This window comes from Macadamia integrifolia, chromosome 5 (genome assembly GCF_013358625.1).
Source record: "Macadamia integrifolia cultivar HAES 741 chromosome 5, SCU_Mint_v3, whole genome shotgun sequence".
In the NCBI taxonomy this organism is placed as follows: Eukaryota; Viridiplantae; Streptophyta; class Magnoliopsida; order Proteales; family Proteaceae; genus Macadamia; species Macadamia integrifolia.
Genome location: NC_056561.1, coordinates 19,998,158 through 20,021,882, shown reverse-complemented (window position 1 = coordinate 20,021,882; position 23,725 = coordinate 19,998,158). Strand labels below are relative to the sequence as shown.

At 35.6% G+C, this 23,725-nt stretch overlaps 2 protein-coding genes across 2 annotated transcripts; one reads left to right on the top strand and one right to left on the bottom strand.

The window, feature by feature from the left end:
* The first annotated feature begins 154 nt into the window (after positions 1-154).
* On the top strand, positions 155-3,781 carry LOC122080241 (tetraspanin-8-like). Its single transcript, XM_042647180.1, has 2 exons — positions 155-845; positions 3,415-3,781. The coding sequence occupies exons 1-2, from the start codon at positions 342-344 to the stop codon at positions 3,724-3,726; spliced, it is 816 nt and encodes a 271-aa protein (XP_042503114.1). The 5' UTR covers positions 155-341; the 3' UTR covers positions 3,727-3,781.
* A 1,345-nt stretch (positions 3,782-5,126) lies between these two features.
* On the bottom strand, positions 5,127-10,089 carry LOC122078766 (protein CHAPERONE-LIKE PROTEIN OF POR1, chloroplastic-like). Its single transcript, XM_042644889.1, has 5 exons — positions 9,843-10,089; positions 8,464-8,543; positions 6,446-6,828; positions 5,453-5,529; positions 5,127-5,349 (listed from the first exon to the last, which is right to left on the bottom strand). Exons 1-5 carry the CDS (start codon positions 9,899-9,901, stop codon positions 5,199-5,201), a joined length of 750 nt encoding a protein of 249 aa, XP_042500823.1. The 5' UTR covers positions 9,902-10,089; the 3' UTR covers positions 5,127-5,198.
* Between the last annotated feature and the right edge of the window lie 13,636 nt (positions 10,090-23,725).

The following is a 23,725-nucleotide window of genomic DNA, read 5'->3' as shown; positions in this document are numbered from 1 at the left end:
AAAAAAAACAGTTTGAAATCAGAGGGGAGTAGGGGAGATATAGGCCCATACATGGAATGACTATAACTGCCACCGCATTTTCCTGCATTACTGTGTTTCTGTTTTTCTGCCTCGCTCCCTGTTCTGTTTTTCTGCCTCTCTCTCTCTCTCTCTCTCTCTCTCTCTCTCTCTGAAAATCAAACACGGTTTCTGTCATCTCTACCACAGAAACCCTGTTCAATTGAGAGAATCAGAGAGAAACTGTCGTGTTCAATTGATCTAGAGAGAGAAAGAGAGAATCGATTTGATACTGGGTAGATACAGATACAGAGATACAGGGATACAGACAAAGAAATCATAAAATGTTAAGGGTGAGCAACAGTCTGATAGCCCTCCTAAACTTGTTGGGCCTAGTAGCATCAATCCCAGTCCTGACCATATCATTGTGGTTGAGAAAGCATGCAATTAACGAATGCGAGAGAACCTTGGGAGTCCCACTCATGGTGTTAGGAATAATTCTGTTTTTCTTATCTTTGGTCGGATTGATCGGTTCTTGTTGCAGAGTTTCATCTCTTCTATGGCTTTACCTATTCCTCACGTTTCTCATTATCTTGAGCCTCTTCGTTTTCTCCTTTTTCGCCATCGCCGTCACCAGCAAAGGCGCTGGCAAAGCTGTGCCGGGCACAGGAATCAAGGATCACAAGCTCGGAGATTACTCCAAGTGGTTGCAGGAAAACGTCGTTGATGGACATAGTTGGGTTAAGATCAAGAGTTGCTTAATTCAAGCTCAGGTTTGCGGGAGTCTTAGGAATGATCATCTTCGCAAGGCTTCTGTGCTCTACCGGATGAGCCTGTCTCCTCTCGAGGTTTCTCTCTCTCTCTTTCTCTCTCTCAACTTTATAAAATCAAAACCATTGTTAATTTTGAAATACTATGGTTAATTCTGGGTCATTTCAAAACTTAATTTGTGCAAACAAAATAAAGGATAAAAAATTTAAATTTTTATAATCCATCTCAACAACATTGTGTACATAATGATTTAGGTAAACCTATATGACTCACATGTTCCACAAACACATTAGGTTAAAGCTCCATTGTGAAAGGGTTGACAATTATTTCTTTAGCAACAATGTGTTTTAAACATCTTCTTTAACATCAAAGCTTAATCTCTATGTATCTACACCAACTCACAAAGCATGTATTGTTAGAGAACTTACTGCATTGTAGTTACTTTTAATTTGTTATGAGCCCAGTGGATTCAATAAGTTTTTGTCAATAACCACGGCCACTGAATAGAGACATTAAGTTGAAAGCCTATACAAAATGAGCACCCAGGAAAAAAGGTCATATCTAGATGATGAAGAAACCATTAGACTTAATAACTTGGCTTGAGAGATTGTCTCATAGCATGTCATTATCTCTGCTTCCATAGTTTATGAAACAACATTTTGTTGCTTCACACCTTTCTAGGATACTATATCTTTACTTTCAACATAGTTTGAATCTAATTATCTAGTTGGCTTCAAATAACCAATCGTCGATATGTCAACATGTGATCTTTAGAACCTTACAAAATATCTTAGAACTTTCTTCATTGGCTTCCAATGTGGCATACTAAGATTCTTCTGGAATCTCCCTAAAACTCCCACTGTGAAAGTGATGTCAAGCCTTGTACAAATTTGTGCATACCTCAAACTGCATACTTAGATGCATATGGAATACTTTGCATTTATTGCTTGTCTAAAACAGTTGTTAGATATCATTCCATATTAAGTCTGCCACCCTTAAAAATTGGTACTACATTCGATGAACAATGCTTTATCTTGAAACGTCCCAAAATATTTTTGATATATCTTCTTTGGCCGAAGGTCTTGTTAGACTTGTTCCGGTGAATTTCTATGCCTAAAACATAGAAAGCTTCACTATTATTCTTCGTATCAAATTTATATGCCAAGAAGTTTTTTGTCTTATGCACCAATTATAGATTATTGGTTGCCAAGAGAATGTCATCCACATATAGTGTCAAAATGAAGAAACGATTTTCCTTGGTCTTTATGCGATATATTGATCAACATGATTCTCCATAAAACTGAAGGAAGTAATCGTGGAGCCTAACTTTAGGTACCACCTCCAAGAGGTCTATTTTCATTTCATATATAGATCTTTTGAGCCTAAAGATCAAATGATTTCCTTTGTTCAATGAAAAACCTTCTGGTTCTTCCATATATACCTCTTCCATAAGATCATTTAGGAATTCTATTTTAACATCCATCTGATGTAGCTCAAGATCAAAATGAGCTACAAAAGTCACGACAAGGAAATCACTTCCATTAGGACCAATCAATCCCGCCATCACTGCCACAACATTGTAAAGTCTTCTCACTGATTAGAGAGTTCTCTCAATTGAAACTCAAAATAAAGGAGTATTCTGACTTCTCGAATGTCTCTTAGTAGGATAGATGTTTTACGCAGAACAACTACCAAACTGACTGAAGCCAGGACTCCTTTTAAAACTTAATATAACCGCAGTTACATGCCATCTCCCTTGCTACGTTGATGTAGCAATTGGACTATTTAGCTTCAACAACTAAAAGCAGAATACAATAACATTCTAGTTAAATTTTGAAATAATGAGATAAATGTTGCATGGCAAAAGAATGGCAAGAGTTTATCACCTCTGCTACCACCTCACACAATTTACCATTATTTTGTTCTCCTGCCAATGAACTCTTTGGGTACTAGTTTAATTAAACATGGTAGGGTCATGGTCTCTTCTATGATCCCATAAACACAATAGTTCTCATGGGTGATTGTTCATGAAACACCCTTATAGATAAATTAATTAAAGAGTGGTGCAACAAGGGAACCATTGTACTAGGGTCTGTACCAATAGTTTAGGGTTAATTTTCTATTGTTATATATTGTTTTGTATTCATATTGATGTATGATACCTCTGTCTTGGATTAACAAAACTATTTTCATACAGAACCACTCATAGAAAATATATAGATTTTCAGATCTTGAATGCTGGCTACACCTTTGATGCTTCCTTCCCACACATTATAGTATTCTGATGTGTTTGGCTTTTGCTGATCACAATCATAATCTTAATTCAATGGTAGTCATGAGATAGGTCAAGCAATATGCTTCAACATCCAAAACAATTTGAGTCTAATCTCCCAGTGATGGCCCCTGATGAACTGCATCGATGTCGTTGCTTTCTTCACTTGGAAATCAAATATTTGCACTGATGTATGGGATAAAAATCTTTGTTTCTGCTATATCAGGATATTTTGGTTAAATATCAGTACCTTGTATTTTGAACCACCTGCTTTTACTTCTTCAATGTAAATAATCATATCTCAAGATATATGTAAGTACATATATTTTTTCATTGCATAATTAACTTACTACTACTGATCTTTCATTTTTCAGTCTGGTTGCTGCAAGCCCCCTATTGCCTGTGGTTTCATATACAAGAATGCAACCTTCTGGGTGCCCCCAAAATCAGGCCCAGCTGTACCAGATGATGATTGCACAACATGGAGCAACAACCAACAAATACTTTGCATCGACTGCAAGTCATGCAAAGCAGGGGTTCTGGCCAGTTTGAAGAATGACTGGAGAAAGTTGGCCATCCTCAATATCTGTGTCATGATTTTTCTTCTTATTGTGTACTCGGTCGGTCAATGTGCTCTGAAGAACATCACAGAAGATGGTTATAAGAGATACAGACCCTTCCAGTGAAGTGATCCCAAGTTCCAAGGAAAGGAACCTAAAATTGATTCTTTGTTAGTACTAAGGAAGAGCCCTTCCTCTTAGTAGGGAATGGCTATGGATTGACATGACTTTTCACGGACACTCCATTTGTGATGCGGTTGGAAAGCTTACCTTTTGTGCCACCATCAACCACCTTTAGATGGATGTCCAACTCTCGTTCTTTCAAAAGGATTTGGAAGACTATCTTCTTTGATGTCTCCACCAAAATTGCAGCTCTCCTACACCGCTCGGTTCTTGACTCCCCTAGGAACAGACTTATTTGTTACTTCCTGGAACCTCTCTTCAGTCATTCTCCTCCCCCCCACCCCCTTAGGTCTTATATCCAGTAGGTGTAGTTAGGATGTAAACGGATTGGATATAGATCGAATTCGGATCAGATACGGATCAAATTTGGATCGGATGTGTTCGGATACGAATATATCTGGTCGGATACGGATACCCCTAAACGAATTCGAATCGAATTCATATTTTCAACTATCTGTTTGCTCTCTGACCTGTATAATTCAAACCTTCTTCCCTCTAATGAATATAATTTGCTCTTAATTCATCTTTCTAGGTTGTTTTAACTCTTTTCCTCATTCTCTAAAACCTGTTTAAACTTCAAGAACTCTCAAAATCATTAACTGATTATTTAATCGGAACCTGTTTAAACTTCAAGAACCGTGTAATTCCCCCCTTCTTGGCTGGGTGATTCTCCCTTGTCTGGCCTTGTGCCGCCCCACTCTTTCCCCTTGTATATTTTTTTCTCTTTGGGTTTATATATTATTATTCATAAAAAAAAAAAAAAAAAAATTGTTTAAATTGTGTGCTATTTATATTTTTTGACACGGATTGACCTGACTAACTTTTGCTGACAAGGCAACTCAACCTTTGGTTTTCTTTCTTCTTTTTTGGTGGTTTTCTCGTTACAAATTTAAAAACTGATCATGCTAGTTCATGAATGTTGATCGCATGCAAATGTTTCTAACATGTCTCAAGAACTCGAAACTCCTCCTCCTTCGCCGCCTTTGCCACAACTTTCTGATAGAGTTCTGATAACAATATGTACAAAAATGCCCCTCCTCACCAAGTCGACAAGTAATTTCACAACACAATTGTGCTAAATATCTCCTCTAGCCTTGACAAGTAAATAATACTTCGTTGCATCTCCAAACTTTATGTTGTTGACCCCATATGTTTCATCGCAGTCTATATCGACTCTACTCCTAACCAAACACCTTAATTAAAGTTTCTTTCATAAGTTTTTTTCATTTAATTTTACTTCATTTTACTGAAGATTTTGTTTTCCAACACTTCTGAACCAAATGAGGCCTAAATGTCATCCAACCGAGATGATTTATGGCACAAGCAATCAGAACAAAGACATATTCCTCAAAAAATGGTCAATTTGACCTAGCTCTTGACATCATTTATTGAGTCAAAAACACTGGCAAGGTTTTTCACTTGAGAAAGGTACATGCAAGAAACATGAAGAAATAGACAAAAAGAGAAGTGAGCAGTTCGAGCGTCCAAGTTGGCTGTAGAAGAACAGAAGGCACCACAGGAACTAGGAAAGAACCACATATCCACCCACCCACAAGAGCTCCAAATCTGTAATCAATTGATAATTACAATCAGTTGATAAACAAATGCTGATACAATACGTGCAGATCTGCAATTTTCAAAATCAGTTTTACCATGGTTATGAACTCACCCGAGAATGAAAGCCCTGGCTAAGCTCTGTGTCTTCTCATTGAGGAAGTAAATACAAGCTGCCAAGGAGACAGCCACCTACAAAAAGACCACCAAATTAAGAGGAGAAATTTCCACAAAAATTAAAATGATAAATAAAAGATTATGCAGTTAAATATTGATTTTTTCCTCCATTGAGACTCAATGTCTAGTTGAAAGTAAAGGGAGATGAAGGGGTGCAAAATTAATTTAAAAATGAAAATGAAAACTTTTGTAATCACTGTAGTAAAAAACTAAAACCTTTCAAATAAATCCCTTGGCTCTCTCATATTTTCTTATTCAAATCCAAGTAATTGGATGAAAAGTGAAGTAAAATTTCATTCCTAAAATTAATAAGTTTTTGAGTTAGTTACACTATCATTTTTGGTCTGCTCAGTTCTCCCTTCACAAAGTCGAGCATTATGTCATTTGGATTGGTGGTTCGAATGAATCTGGAAATCGCCCTCAAACGGATATCCTTCAATCCAGTAATCCAATCAATGGGGGAGTTCAAATACCCAAACAATTACAAATATTTTCATTAAAATTTTGTTTTTGTTTCATTTCCCTTCCCTTCACTTCCAAGCAGGAGAAACCTGAGCATAAAAGAAACAAGACCCAAGGCATCTCTTATCTCCTGTATCTCACCAGGCTAAAGAAAATGAACAGAGGAACAATAGAACCAAATTCCAGACTCAAAATAGGCATCATCAGTGCATTGTCTTCAACCAAAGTCTGGAGCTAGCAAAGCCATGTTGAGAAGGATAATGATCCTTGCATCGAGGTCACAGTATTTCTTCAAGGTACCACGTATTAGATGCTCAGATCAATGACCACCAGAAGAACAATAAGAATCCCAATGAAACTTTGATTATAAAGTACTGGCAGCATGCAGTATCCTTCAATCCCTTACATAGGAAATTCATTTCAATACAACTAAAGAAGCAAATAGATGCATAAGAAGAGATGAAAAAACCTGAAATGCTGGTCCACCCTGTGCAGAATTCACTATACTCCAGCCACCCATGAAAGCAAAGAGGAAAAGTCTTCTAAGAATCACTTCTTTAGCAGGGGCTTCTACAAAACTGAGCAAATTCTTTACCCAAGATGGAGACTCCTCCATTTTCCTTTTTAACCTGGTTTTCAGGTTAAATTTTGTTTTCTTCCTTTGTTCGAAGGTAGCCATCAATATTTTCTCAAATGCTGCTTCTATGGATTCTTCACTTCTCTCATGTCCAGCATATTGTTGCAACAGAAAATAGCGTGAACTCCATATTTCTTCTGAAGAAGCATCAGGGCTAATACCAAGGCGCTTATAAGGGTTCCACACGTTCATTCGTGGAAATTTTGGAACATTTCCTATAACCCCCCAAAAAAAAAAAAGTTAGGGTTCTCTTGAAACAGAAGTTGCACATACATAGGAACTGTAGCAGTTAGATGCCAAATCAGCTAACAAATTTAGAATTGAACTAAAAATAGGAAGATGATCCAACCCAAAAAGGCACCTTCCAGAATTATTTTGAAAAAAAAAAGAAAAATAAACATTAAGCATGAATGCCAGGCCTGTACCTTCCATTTACATATAAAACTACAAAATGGTGTCCCTGAAATTCTGATGAGGGTGCATGCATGAGTTACTTGCTGGATTGGGCCTATGTCAGTTCAGGCCCAGACCAGCTTACATGGGGGCATGGGGCCAATAGATTGATACCCATGGAGATGAAGGGAAATGAATGAGGTAGCTCTATGGTGCATGCACAATTAAGTTACATGGTTAAAGGCCAGCTCAAACAATGCAAATGATCCAAGCACATCACCTCCTATATACCAATATCTTCTTTCTCATTCCATATTTTATTTGCTTCACTCACGATATTCTCCAACCCCCTCTCCGATCAAGGGAATTTTCATAACCACAAGCTTCTGCAACCTATTAAAATATGCTGCAACCATTCTCACTTTATCACCTTTTATTCTTCGTGTGTACAACTTTACCAAGGCAGAAGCTCCAGAAATTGAACCACTTTTCCCCTACCCACCAACAAATTTATTAAAAATGGGGGTGGGGGTTGGGGGGGTTGGGAGAGTTAGATAAATCCAATTTTCTCTATACACTGCTCTAAGCAGTCCAATTTCACTATCAATTGCACCTTTAAAGGCTTCTACAACCTTTTCTGGTCTTAATTTAAGCAGACCATTCATCCCAACCAAGTATCGAAACTGGACCACAACCACTGAAAATTATAATTCCTAACTATAGAAGAGCTATGCTAATCAAATTAAAATTTGACTCCACTACATTTTCAATCTGTTAAAGGTCTCTGCTATAAACATTCAATGCATTTTGAAACAAGGTCCCAAGGTTATGCAAAAGTGGATAATAAATAATGCTAAAAATTATGGTTTTACACATCCATGCAAATACAAATGCAACAAAGCAACACTTGAAATTACAGACAGAGAACAAATAAACCACCATTGGATGCAATTGTGAACTGATTCTCCTCTGCATCGGGTATCCAAGTTTAAAGAGAAATTAAGACTCCAAATTATTTTACAGCATGAACTGGAATCATCAATGGGTCAGATCATCCTTAAAGAGTAAATCCCTATATAGCCAATTATACTTCCGTCTCCTTTAGTAGTCAGCTGTTCATCATAGTTTATTGATCATTCCTATAATAATCAGTCATACGGCTTTTGGCATACCTTTTAGGTTCCTACCCTTTGGCTAACTCCACCCTGCACTTGGTGCCATCACACTGAACTTGGATGTGTATTGGCTCTGGTACCAACTTTTAAGAACCTAATGGAAGTGCCAATAAGCCCATGACTGATGGAAGTATGCCAAGTTAGGAACTCAAACATGAAGGGTCCGAAAAATCACTGAAAACATAGCTCAAGTGGGAATTACAAGAACAAACAAGCAAAATTCACAATTGTACAATTTTATATTTCGTCTTTAAATTAAAGAGCAATCTATTGGCATCTTACCTAAGTTACTTCCAAAAGTTGCATCCATTGTACATGTAGGCCTTCTGAAAACTACACCATATATTGGCTTCTTTAAATTTCTGCCGCATAAATGGTAAAAGCAAAAAAGCACAAGGTGATGATCCAAACCTCAGAAAAAAGACTGAGAGAGAGAGAGGAATTAAAACACAAACATGGAGATTAGATATAAATAGTTGAATGAGTATATAAACGATGGCCAACTCAGAGAGCTACTAGTTGTGATGAACAAACTTGGCAATTATACTGATGGCTTGTAAAGATCATGAAGGCACCATTGTATTAGCATATTCAGGGAATCGGGTCCTACTGGTGTTACCAACCATGGCCGAGTTAAAGATTATTCTATCTGCTATAATCTTGAATTAAGCTTCCTTCCTCCAGTGGTCCATGAGGAGATGGAAGGTCGTTCCAATTAAAAATTAGACAGATATTGTATTCTATCAGTGGGATGTTTTACTAGATTTCTGGGTGTGTGTACTAACTTTTCCAACATTGGTGTTCATCTGGCAAACAATAGAGGTCTATCAGACCTTTGGATAGAAAATGACTCAAATGCAGCTGTTCTACGTGTTCAGAATCAGTCCATTCCATGGAGGTTTCAACTGGAGTGGTTATTCTACAGGAATTATCTTCCATCAATCACATGGAGAACTACTCATATCTATAGGAAAGTGAACTAGGTGGCATATATATGCTGGCCAAGAAATGTGTAGCTTTGCAAGTGTCTAATTTTTTGCCCTCGTATCCTCCTTTTATACGAGATGATATTATTTGGGATGCTCAGGAAAGACTGAGGTTTCGCTTTGTAGCTGATTGAATGGATACTATAATGTTAGTCTTTTGTCTATGGCAATGCTGAATGTGGTTCTTCAAGTCAAAAGAGTTTGATATTGTGCTTTACTGATGGCAATGCCGAAGGTGGGGTATTAAATTTGTATGTGCAGGAGACGTCCTTAGAGAATTCTGTCATCTTTTTATGAGTGCTAGGTATATTTGCAAATAAGGAGTATCACCTTCTATTGGGCGAAAACCATTTATCAACAGAGATAAGCCATGACCTTGTTGCCCAAACACCCTATTGGCTTCATTAAATGTAAGTTCGCAAGTTTTCGATATTAGATTGGATTTGAATACATGTTAAATTCCAGAAAGTAAAACGAAAATCAAACTGAGATTCAATGAATTCAATGCAAGAACGGAGAACCTATAAGCGATGACCGTAACCACTAACAGTGCACAAGGCTGTTTCCTTGAAAAGAACTAATACAAGCAGAATACAAGTATGTAATAATTTTAATCGAACTACTGCGAAATCTTTTTTATAGAGATTCAAGAGAGAAGCAGAAGAGATAACGTACATCTGTTTCCCGAGGTTAGGTCGCGTGAAATTAGGATTTCTGAGGAGAAGTGCGTCCATCGTTCCAGGAGATGTTTACAAGAACAAACCCTATTTCTCTTCTTTCTTCGACACCATTACAGAGGAAATCGAAGCTGTAAATCAGCTCCCAGGTAAGAACGTAAGAGGAGCGAAGAGAAGGAGAATTGCAGGCTATAGGCGGTGTTTCTTAGGAGTCGCTGATGCGCATTACACCCCCTCCCTAGGATCGGAATCGGCACTTACGAGGAATATTTAAGGATTCTCGTGTTTATTTTTTTTTGACTTTTTTACTCTAAGAAACAACACCAACAGCCACACAGACAACTTTGCGAGTGCTTAAATCTTTGAGCTGGCATTCTTTAGAATGATAATTCTTAATTTTTAGAGTTGTTTGGTTCCACTAGGATGATCCTCATAAGTGAGCACCATACTTTCCATGAATGACCATATTACAAAGGATGTGTTTCAAATCTAAGTTTACCTCAACATTTAAACTCAGATTTGAGCAACCTTTTTACCACCTAGTATAAAAGGAGAAAACAGAAAGAAGTTCTCTATGGAAGCCAATATCTCAACCCGCGAGAAGCATGTACTAGCCTCAAGGCAACCAAACGATTTTTCAGAAAGAAATATAATTCAGAAGAATGTCTATTAAAAGATTGACATTCATATCCGATACATACACCATTTGATTTACCGAACCAAACACCAGAGATTTTTGACCCTCTGAAAAAAAGGTAAATCTAGGTATGTTGTATCAACTAGATATGGCAGAGGCTTAAGATAAATTAGAATGGGGTTATCTTAGAGAGAGATTTTTAAATTCATGGGGTTTGGTGAGAAGTGGGATGGATCGATCAATCAACTGATTAGTTCTTCCTCTTTTTCTATCAAATTGAATGGCTATGCTTTAGAGCATTTTACCGTTTCTCGGGACATCTGCTGAGGATGCCCTTTTAGTGCATTCTTATTTATTGTAGCCATGAAAGGCCTTTTCTAGACTGTTGGCCACTTATGGAGATCTTAATCAGTTCAATGGTATTAAAGTGTCAAGGCATGCTCTTGAACTTACCCATATCTGTTTTCTGTTGACACTTTCACATTTTGTCGAGCCTCTCTTGAAGATATTTCCACTATTAAATGCATCCTTAATATGTTCCCTGACTTATCTGGTCTTATCATCAATTTTGATAAAAGTGATTTGGCCATTAGCTCTAATGTTTCTAACGACATGTGGACACAACTTTACCGGACCTTGGGAATCAATGAGATGAAGACTGATGCCTCTTACTTAGGGATTGGTCTTTTTCATTGTAAAGCAAAACCCGGTCTTTCAATTCTGTGATCCATGGAGAAAATAAGAAATTGGGTTTGTGGAAGGCCAATCTTTAATCCTTTGTTGGGAGGATTGTTTTGGTTCAGTCAGCTCTTTCCTCTATTCCTTCATATTTAATGTCGTGCTTTGATTTTCCCAAGAAAATTTGGAGGAAATTAGATTCCATCTTCCTCCATTTCTGGAATGACGGTAATGGCAATTGAAAAAAGCTTCATCTTATTGACTGGTATAAGGTTTGCTTTGCCAAAATCCAAGGGAGCTCGTGGAATTAGTGACTCTGAAACTCAAAAATAAAGCACTCTTGTTCAAGCTTGGGTGTAGACTTCTCACCAATGAACAAAGTTTGTGGGCCCAGATTCTGAATTCCAAATATTTTCACAATAGGTCAGTTTTTGATTAAAAAAAAAAAAAACTGGATATGCATGGTTCATTCTATTGGAATAGCATCGTAAGCATCTTACTTGTTTTAAAACAAATGCTTTACCTGAAGATTGGCAATAGTACTAACACTCACTTTTGGATTGATTCTTGGATTCTTAATAATCGATCCTCTTTCTTAGATATTTCGTTGTGTGTTACTAACCCCCCTCTACTTAACAAAGTTAGTGATTTCATTATAGATAGGCAGTGGAACGTTGGTTTTTTATATTCCTTATCGCTTTTGCCATTTGCTAATTCTATTATTCAAATCCTTATATCCCTTGAACCTGATCGTGGTGGTGCCATCTTTCTAAGGATGGGTCTCTCACAACTAACATAACTACCAAATTTCTCAAGACATTTTCATTGACAAACTCTAATGAATACTTACACAGGTGTTCTTGCTCTTCACCTTGCTCACAATAGCGCCACTATTTTTGGAAACTCAATTTCCACCCCAAGTTTAAAATCTTCCTTTGGAGAATTACCAACGAGGAATCCCCACTAAAGATATTCTGCATATGTGGGTGGACATTGACCCTACCTGTAAGTTCTTCCGCATTCATCAAGAAACATTATGGTATTTTCTCCTTGATTGCCAGTTTTCAAGAAGAGTTTGGGCTGCTAACCCTTTGGTTTTTAAACCTAATTTTCTTCCATTTTCCTCTTTGAATAATTTGGTTATATATTTCTTTAACTCTAATAATATACCTAGAAATAAACTCAGTTTTGTCCTGATCTCCTTTATAGTCACTTGCTATTTCACATGGAAACATAGAAACTAGGTCATCTTTTCACATGAAAAACCAAATCCACATACTACCTTTAAATAGGTAGAGTTCTAGATTAGTAATAGGTATGTTGAAAATGTTACTGCATCTCATATAATTAACCTTTACCACCAATCTGGTACATCTTTTCTCATTCCTTTCTCTCACAAAAAGATTCTTGTAATCACAGAGTTATGAGATCTGCCTAATATATTTCAGGATGGGCATACACCATTATTCATAAAGAAAAATATATCTTACTTCAAGCTAATTATCTGATAACAGGAAAAAATGGTGAGACAATAGCGAGGGGACTACTTCAGGGGTTGACGAAAGCATGGGAAAAGAGATGGGTGGTGGACTAAATTTGGAGCAATGTTGAAGAATTAACACAATTGTTTATGGAACTAACAAGCAACATTGGCCTTGGATCCTTTTTGGCAAATCCAACTTTTTGTTTAAGAACTAAGATGGTCTAGTTTTTGGGATTAGAAATATTGCAAAAGAGTCAATGAATAGGAAATACTTGGTAGGTAATGTCAATATGTTGTATAAATTCTGCCACACCCTGTACACTTCCTCTTTATTTTTTAGAATAATAATAATAAAAACGATACCTGATCTCAGATCGGTCAAATGTTGGGATCTGTTTCAGCTGATACCAATATCAATATGATACGACTGATACAGTCGATCCAATACCATTATCAATATCAATACCAATACCTAAAACCACGCTCAATACGATAGCAGATTAAAAAAAAAAGAAAAAAAAAGAAAAAAAGAAAAAAAAAAAAAGGAATTAGAATTGAAAGACTTAGTCTGAATTGAGGGATTCTCAATCTCATCTGCTGGTTCTTGAAGCCCTGATTACAACAGATTCGTCATAGGCGTGTTTTTGGACCAAATCAGTGGATTATATTCTTGTATGGTCACCTGTCCAGGTTTAGACAGTAGAGCAATATTTATTTATTTATTTATTTTGATAGTTAGGTCCAAGAATAATCTCTTAATTTTGAGGTTACCAAGCAACCCCCTTGCGTGTCTAGAGCACTATTAATAGATATTGATTGGTATAATTCATTTTAAATCTGATTATAAAATTTTAGATAAGGAATTGAGATGTTATCATAGAATCCCTTATGCCAAGCCAATAGGAGCACATAGGAGGTAAAAGACATTTTGAATATAAGAGCTAACGAGCCCAATATGTTGAGAGAGATCTTAACTTGGAGATATTATCCCTTACGGGTGTCAAATGGTTGGGTTGGACCGATATGGGAGTCGGTCAGTTAAGTTGAAATTGAAACTGAAACTGATAGCTCTCGATCAAGTCAGAATAGATTTTTTTGTGATAAATAGTATCGATCCTTATTGGTCTACTATCAATTCGGTCTCAGAGTATTATATGTAAGAGGATTTTTTTTTTCTTAATTTTATTTTTTCATTCACTCATTTTTGGATGGTCTTATTGGTCTAGGTTTATATTAAAACCGACCCGAAATGAGGACATTTTAAAATACCCAAAATTGAAGACGAATTGAAGGAGTTCTCGAATACTTGCCAGAATTTATAGTTTTGCCTCTACTAGACAGTGTTTCAGTAAAACAGGAATATCTCCCTCGTTTAAGTCCGAATCGAATCTACAAAGTGCTGTGTGCTTTAGAGAACAAGAGGAATGTCCCTATGTAGAGAAAACTCGAATATTTTCTTTTCAAAAAGCAAGGTGCACAAAAAACTATGAAGGATAATCTCTAGAGTTGTGTTGAACATTGGAGTGCATGCACACTATATTAGAGGTTGTAAACAATAGATTGATCGCGGTATTACTCAAGGAGTGGTTATATGCAATTCCAAATCCCTATTTTTTGTTTTAGGTTGTCGTTTCATGTTGCGAAATCTAGAGTGATGGGATTTGAATTTTTATTAATTTAAAATTGTAAACCTAGCAAGTTGGGATTTGTCCAGGGTTTGAGGTTGTTGTCCTTGTCTGAATTGCATCTCAAATTAAAATAGAGAAAGGTGTTCCTAGACTCTTGTAATGGTTGAAAAAGTTGAGTATTGGGTATAGTATGAAACCCTGGTTAGGCTATTACCCATTGGAGTAGGCAAGTTCGCTGAACAACGTATATTTGGTGTACTATGCATGCTTTACTCTTTATTATATATTGAAGTGCGTGATTTGCAAAGTGGTTGTACACTGTCTAGTAGAACTGGCCACATAGTGGTTGCGAGATGGACGTACTTGTGTCTTACATGTGATTAGTAAAAGTTTTCAATGCAAGCCAATCAGAGCTTGCTTGAAAATATCCATGTTAGGGTATATTGCGAAAAGTTTTTGGAGACACTGATTAACCCCCCCCCCTCAGTATCAATCCAGAAGCATAAAAAATGTTAACCATGATTAGAATTTGTGTTCGGTTGTGGTCTGAGGAAGGTGTTAAGCACCTCGATCTGCCAGGTAAAAATCAGATTCAACCCTACGCAATTTTACATTATGAATGGGTAGGTTAGGTTTGATCATACTAATGTATTTTTTTTTTTTTTTAAATCCTTTGTTGAGAAAAGAGGAAAAAAATACAAATCCAAAAGGAAACAGAAGGCTAAGCTAAAACCAAAAGAACACAAAAATGATTAAACAAGCCTAAAGTCAAAGAAAAAAAGATCCAATCCACATACCCGCAACTGGTTTCTCTGCATGATTAGTATATATGAATTTCAAGCAACATGCTCAACGACAGAGTATCAGGACAAAATATAACCTTAGCATTCATCTTATGGAAAATTACGAGATGACCCCTATCTCGCTATCATCAAGCAAGAAATGGTACCTCAACATGTGGACATGGGCATTGGGATCATGAAAATAGAAATAATATAAATCATGTTATATTATACAAATTATAACATACATCCATGATCTACAACACATGAAGAATATGAGCAAAATGACCAAATTACCCCTACTTAATAGACAACATGGTATAGATGGAACGTAGGGATGGGGATCATGTGATTATGTGAAATAAATCTAACATGATTTTACATAGAATAAATGATGAAATATACCAAATAAAATACAGGAAATTCGTGCACAATTAAAATGACCAAAATGCCATTAACCGAAACTAACCTAGGAAAGTAAAAAAATCATGAAAAAATTGAAGGGAAGGGCCTTAAACCTAAACTTACAGGTCAAATACATTAAAACGCTTCAAAACTCATTAAAATAGAGAAAAATCAACTGAAAAATCAATAGAAAATAATTGAAAACAAATCGAAAGCAATTAAAATCATCAATGAAAAGTCGATAAAAAATCTGCCAGAAAACTTACTGTCAAAGGGCAAACGTCTGGTAGAAATAAAAACTAGAATATAAAAATTCGACAAATCAGACTAGTGAGAAGAGACCTAGATCTACAATTTTGCAGAAGATACTTTGCAAGTAAAAATATGGAAGTCATAGAAACATGGTCTGCAAGGCGAGAATCCATAATGAAATACTCAAACATAACACAAACTAACAGGAAGAAAGGATTCGGCAAAAATACAAGACTAAACATTAAAATTCCGAAAAATTATGTTAGAAAGAAAATATATTTCTCTACAATTTTGAATAATATCATAAATTAAACAGAGAGGGTTCCTAAAAGGAAACGTGGCCCTTGTACTAATGCTATAAAGACCAATGAGAGTGTATGTGGAAACATCAATAGCGGTGGAATCTTATTTTTTCATAGTGGCGAGGCAGTCATTGTACCTTTCTCAAAGAAGAGAACTTGATTATAACTAAATGATCAATCCATGTTTCAGAAGGATTACTGATTCATCATCACCTAACCCTTTGGTGGGTAAGAAAATGTGGTGTCACCCCATTCCACCCCAAAAGAAAAAGACGGGAGAGGGAATCTTGACATAGCAATAGTTGCCTCTATTACATCATCAGATGCCGTCTTTTGGAAATAAGCAATCAAGAGTGAACTAGATTCAATCTTGGAGAATCATACTTGAGAATTGGTAAATTTACCAATTGGTTCCAAAACTTTGAAAACCAAGTGCTTATTTCGAAAGAAACTAAAAAGTGATGGGTCACTTGATCGTTTCAAGGCCAGACTTGTAGTCAAGGAGTTTAGGCAAAAATCTAACATTGATTACTTTAACACATTTGCCTCAGTTTCTAGAATTGCCACAGTAAGGGTTATATTAGCAATGACGTCAATACATAATCTGATCATCCATCAAATTGATGTAAAAACGATATTTCTAAATGGAGATTTAGAGGAGGAAATTTACAAAACATAACCAGAAGGTTGTGTTGTAAATGGATAAGAGCAAAATGTTTGTAAGCTTCAGAAATATTTATATGGATTAAAGCAGGCACCAAAGAAATGACATGAGAAATTAGACAAAGTTTTAATTTCAAATGGTTTTGTTGTGAACGACGCTAAAAGGTGCTTATATAACAGGTTTCATGGTGGTAAGAACGTATTCATAGTGTTATATGTAAATGATATGCTGATAATGGGAACAAACTTAGAAATAGTGAATCAAGCTAAGAAACTTTTGATGTTTAGTTTTGATACTAACGGCTTAGGAGATGTTGATATGATCCTTGGGATTAAGATCATCAAGTAAAAAAATAATATTTCACTATCCCAAGCCCATTATATAGAAAACTTACTTAAAAAGTATAGGTACCATAAAGTTTCAGTGGTTCAAACACCATTTGATATGAGATGTCATTTGAAAAGAAACTTGGGTGAACCGATGAATCAAAAAAGGTATGCTCAAATTATTAGTTTAGTCGCATATCTAATGAATTATACATGTCCTAGTATTACCCTTATGGTAGGAAAGGTGAATCAACATACTCACAATCCAAGTAAGGAGCATTGGAGCACAGTTGATAGGTTGTCGACGTACCTAAAAGGTGCTATAAACTATAGTTTACATTATAGTGATAAACCAGTGGTGTTGGAAGGGTACTGTGATGCAAATTGGATATCGGATACAAACAAGTCCTTAGCTACTAGTGGGTATGTATTTACACTAGCAAGCGGTGCCATCTCATGGAAATCCACAATGCAATCTTGTGGGAAGGACTCTACCATGGAAGCTGAATTCATAGCCTTAGAAAAGGCAGGAACGGAAGTTGAATGACTTATAAACTTAATGACGGATATTCCATTGTGACAAAAATCGACGCCATCGATATCACTACATTGTGATAATCAAGCGGCTATACATCTAACCAAGCACCGGATATACAATGATAAAAAGAAGCACATACGTCTAATACACAATCTTGTGAGACAGTACATAGATGAAAGAATGATAGCTATCAATTATGTGAAGTCAGAAAGTAACCAAAAGGACATGTTCAAAAAGCCTATGTCTGTCAAGAACTTGTGTAGTGCATCTACAAGAATGGGGTTAATACTTAATCCTTAGGTCATATGATGGACACCCTACCTATGTGAAGAAGCTTAATGTCTGAATTATGTTCAAATGGTACAAACGAAGTCATGGGATAACCAGTTTAGTACTACTGCTTATATAAGTATTCATTCTAAGAAGTATATGGTGATAGTAGTACCACCACAAGGAGAAAGGTTGAGAGATAAATCTCTTAATTAGTTTAATCCCAGGAAATGTGGGGGTGTGTCAATTGTGATACACATCAGGAACTAATCTAAGTGAATTAGGGTGTGACCGCTATCAGTGAGAACTTATAGATAAATTCTCTAAACATTCACAAGTCCAAGATAAGGAACATAGCCGGTTCAAAAGTCCAAAGTGATTATATGATGGGCAGCTCAAAAAGTCGACTTATGGGATGTGATTGACAGGTCGGTCAGCTACATTAATGAGAAAAGGTTCAAGGAGTCTGACTCTACCCATACTATGTAGCGTGACTCATTAGACCTAGTAAATGTTCAAGTCCGAAAGACACATACAACGATATGTCCTATAATGTCTAATACAGTCACAACACATGTGTCATTCGTGTCGTTTGAAACTTGTGGGCGAATTATTAGATTTTATATTTATTTTATTATATTTAAGTTTTAAAATGAGGTTTTTCTTTTATTTGTTTTTATTGTCTTGTTATGGTGTGGGATCCTTAGGGTCAAGGTAGTGGAAAATGGTCAATAACACCCTATAGGAGTCCTAAAGTCCATTCATGGCCATTACCATGAGTGGAGAGGTGGGCAAAGAGAATTAATTAAATGAAATTCATCCTTAATTTATGCCATAGGTTATTGCCAAATGGAGGTAAATGGTCAATGTCATTATATGGGTGCCTTAAAGTCCATTCATGATCACTACCATGAGTGGGAAATTGGGCTAAGGAATTGATTGTGATTAATTCAATTTATTAAATTAATTCACAATTCATGACCATATGACATTATTCTCCAATTAACTTGCTATTAGTTGGAGGTTACTCTTGGATTCCATCCAAGAGGGTGTAAGGGTTGGTTTTGAGTCTATATAAACGTAACCAAATACCTTGTAGAGATACACATGCACACATTGACATTCTGTCAATTTCTACTTATTGCAACCATACAAGTTTTTCTGCTCCTTCCATTTCCTCTAAGTCTTGTGTAAGATTAGAGGAGGCCTGCTGTGTTATAGTTTTTTACTTCTATAAGGGATTAGAAGAACTACCTCATCTTCTAGTGGGAGGTTGTTTTATCATGGAGGTAGAGGTGTAGAACAACTCTTAGCAGGAGATGGCATCAATTACCTTAAAGGCAACACTACTAGTGTGACTTAACCTCAATTTTGTTCAAAGTTTCTTCAGTTGTTGTGGTGGTGATTCAACATCTGTTTCAAGTTTTTTTTCATCTCATTTCAGCTAAGGATCAACACTACAATAGCATAGTTTCTACTGCAAAAGCTTTGTATTGTAATTTGTATTTTGTAAGAAATTATAATACAAATACCCAACAGTTTCAATCCTTTCTCAACCTCTTTTCAATCCCTTGACGATTTCTCATCAATCCCTTATCATATATCAATACATCAAAACCAATATAAATAAATATATACTTAAATTAGCACCATAAATTAAGTTCATATATTTTGAATTTATAATTATAATCCAATAATAGTTCATTATATAAATAAATAAACAAATAAATAAAATAAGCAAAACTATAAATTTTTATTAGGTTTTTTTTTTTTAAAATCTATTTGATCAATTTCAATTAGTTCAATTAAGCTAGACCAAAAGTGAATTGCTATTAAAGATTTTTTTAAAATTAATAATAAACCATATAAATAAATAAAAAATTGATCAATCTGGTTTGATTTTTAGTTTGACTTCTATATTGACACATATAGTAACTATATATGGGGTGTACCCAGTGCACAAAGCTTCACCACTACAGGGTCTGGGGAGTATCATAGTAATTACATCAGTGAAAAATTCTTTATTTCAATTCAAATCTGCCAAAAGAGGTATTGATTCAATGTCAAGTGTGAAAGTAGATGAACCTAATATTAATTCTAGATCAATTATGATGACAAATTGGAACGCTCCATCCATTGAAGCTATTAATCTTCCTTGCTCAACCCCTTAAGTTTGGCCATCGATTGTGTGCCAATTTTGACAAACAATACAATCCCATCGATAGCCTCGTATCCTATAGATTAATATTCATCAGAAGAAGAATTCACTCTTTCAAAACCGATGCTGGTAGATGTCACGTATCATATGTCGCTCTCCAACTCTTCCCCTGAATGAATTTATGGTAGATTTTTGTAATGGGTCATTATTTGTGAATTTGGAAAGTCTATCCAAGTCAAACTCTCAAAAATTGATAATGATGGGCTAAAAGAAGCTCAAATCTTATAACTTGCAAGTATGGTATCAGACAAAGAAGTTAAAAAAGTATTGATTTTATTGGTTTTTTTTTTATCCATTTGACTGGTTTCAATTGGTCCAACCAAGCTGGACCAAAACTCGACTGATCATGGAAGACCGATCCCGATACTTAGCCGATCCTAAGACGGGGATTGGTATCGGTTGGTGGATCTGTTGCCAATCAGGATCAGCCAATCCGACACAATCCGTGTAAATGATTTTTAAAACCCAGAAAAGGGTGAAAACATGGTAAAAACGCAGATTCAGGATTTCCAGCGCCCTTTTCTCCTATTCCACTCCTCAGATTTGTAGAAAACTTGAAGGGAGCCATGGTTTTTAAGCTAGAACCATACTTGAGGGTTCAATCTGTGCATTCAAAAGTCAAAATCGGGCATCAAATTCGCCAAAATCCAAGCTTTCTTCTATACCCGCTCAAGTATGAACACCATTTTTACATGGCGAAGGTCAATGTAACAGAGAGCGATGGGAAGACTGTTGAATGTGGCACTTCCATTTCCCATGTCACTCCTCAGCCTTTTCAGTTCTCAACATGATAATTACAGATTCCATTAATAAGCCAGGCTTTTTTTTTTTTTTAGCTCTGATTGTAGCAACAATTCCAATAGGCATTATCTTGGAGTTTTAGATGTACCGCCACCCCATGACAAATAAGTGTTAATGCACAACCTATCTCAAGAATCATGATGAAATAAAAATTCTTTCGCTTTTCAAATGCTTTCAGACTCAACATCCGCAAGCAACAGCAGTAGAAATCTTGTACCCAATCCTCCAGCCAATGAAGTTGTGCTCCCCTTCTTAAAATATCCAATAAATACTCCATCAACCATGATCAATCCTTAAGGAACCGTAAAGCCAAAATAATGCATCTTGATCAATTGGGTACCTCGCAAAGAAATTCTCCAAGCAATCAAAGTAGTTTTTCAGAGATCAATTGCAAATCCAGGGCTTCAAGACATCCCAGTCGAAGGATCGATGCTTTTTCACAGCCTCATAGGTGGTAATGGCGGTTGGCATTAATAAGTGAGAGAGGGTACCTCGAAAGAAATTCTCCAAGCAATCAAAATAGTTTTTCAGAGATCAATTACAAATCTAGGGCTTCAAGACATCTTGTTCGGAGGATCGGTGCTTTCTCACAGGTGCTAATGGCTGTTGAGAGAGTATCTTTTTTTCCTCTAATTTTGATTTTCACATTTTACTGAATTTTTTTAATTTTTAACATATATTTTTTTTTAAACCGATCCTGGCTGATACAGGGACCGATCCAAGAAAAATGTACTTTTTCCAATCCCTGGTCGATCCATAACCGATCCTTACCGATACCGAGAACTAAATCCCTGCGACTGATATAAATATCTTTTAAATCAAAAAAATAAATTATATAAATAAAAAAATTTAGTCTGGTTTCGTTTTTTAGTTCGACTTCCAAATTGATACCCCTAATAATTATACGGTACCCAGTCCACGAGACACCGGCCATTGCAAGATCTTTGATTTTTTTGATTTTTTTGATTTTTTTGATTTTTTTGATTTTTTTGATTTTTTTGATTTTTTTTTTATCCATTTGATTGGTTTCTATCGATCCAAACAAGTTAGACCAAAAATTGACTGATATAAAGATTTTTTTTTTATTTAATATAATAAATCATATAAACAAAAATTTTATTATTCTGATTTAATGTTTTAGTTCAATTTTCAAATATACCCCTAATAACTACAGGGTGTATCCAATGCACGAGGTTTCTGCCATTGCGAGATCTAGAAGTGTCATAGTAACTATGTCAGTAAAAAAATATTTATTTTAATTCAAATTATCTAAAAGAGGTATCCGATTCATTGCCATGTGCGAAACTATTGAACCTAAACTTAATTATAAACCGTTTAAGTTTGGCCATCGACTGTGTGACGAATTTTGATAAACAATACAATTAATCTTATCAACAACCTTGTATCCTATGGATCAATATTCATCTAAAGAAGAATTCACTCTTTCAAAACCCATGTTGATGGATGTCACATATGATATGTCATTCTCCACCTCTTGGCCTGAATGGATTCTCATTCCAATCATTCAATTAGATTCTCGTGACCTAGAAGACATAAGGGCCATTGCCCGTGAATCTGTAAAGTCTATCCAACCTACACTCTCAAAACCTGATAATGATGGGCTAAAAGGACAGTCTTTTACTCAAGCAAGTAACAATGAGGTTGAGGGAAATCCTGAGGTCACTATAATAATGAAGATTGAAGTATGTTCATTTGTTTCTTAAATTTCTTGTGCATAATTTATTTATTTTTATCATCGAAATACTAGTTATTTTTAATTGCAGTTACCATGAAGCCATGGTTGTAATAATTTGGAAAATCTTTGTTAGATCAACTGCGATAGTTCTCTCTTCACAAGGAAATCTACCACAGTCCTCTCTTATTGTTGAACCGATTTGCCTTATTAAATCCACAACAACGATTAATGGATTAATAAAAAAACTTTGTCTAATGATCACCTTCTTCTCAGCTTGTAACTCTTTATTTTTTATTTTTCTTTTAGAAAAAAGAACTCTATTTGAAGGTATGGCCTACGCTTATTTTGGGAGAGGGGAGAGAAAGACACAGAGAACACTTGTGAGATCTCCTGCACAAAGAGTCGCTTCCATTTTTGTTATATATATATTTCCTCGCTGTTTCCTCCATTCACGATCTTCTTTTTTTTTTTTTTCCTAATTACCTATGTTTATTTTTATAAATATTAGGGTTTTTTTTTTTTCCTAATCAATTGAATAGTTCAGTCATATGTTTCCTTGGAGCACATAAATTTCTTTATGTTATTTTACGATACGAAACTTACTTCAAATAGTTACCCCAACAAAGTACTTTTCTAATATGATTTTTCCTATCCTTTCTTCTACCTTCGATTCTTTGTAACCTATATGACTAAATGGAAACAATCTATCTCATCACAATGAATTGTACAGAGGATTCAAGATGTATGCATCTCAATCCAAGGAAAGGGATACTAATCAAAGATCAAAGATCCGCTCCTTTTGTTCTAGGGAAGGATATATAATGACAAAAAAAAAAAAAAAAAAAAAAAAAAAAAAAAAACCGAACATTTATTGTTACTGCACTATTATATTTATTCTAATTCCTACTTATTAAGAACTTTTCATCTACGTAAAAATAGTAAGTGATCAAAACCCATCTACAATATTATGCCCTTGACTTCGGGTAATTTGGTTTTCTGGACCCAATTAAATCTGTATTCATGTATTAATACTTGGTAGGGTGAGAACATTTATTCTCCCTCCATCAATCTCACTGAGGTGAAAGTTTTATTATTTGAAAAAGGGAAAACCCATAATTCATCTAAGTCCTCAAATTAGGAACAATCCCCAAAGGTGATGATCAAGAAGGTTAGAAAAAACTTTAGCTGTTTAATTAATCTA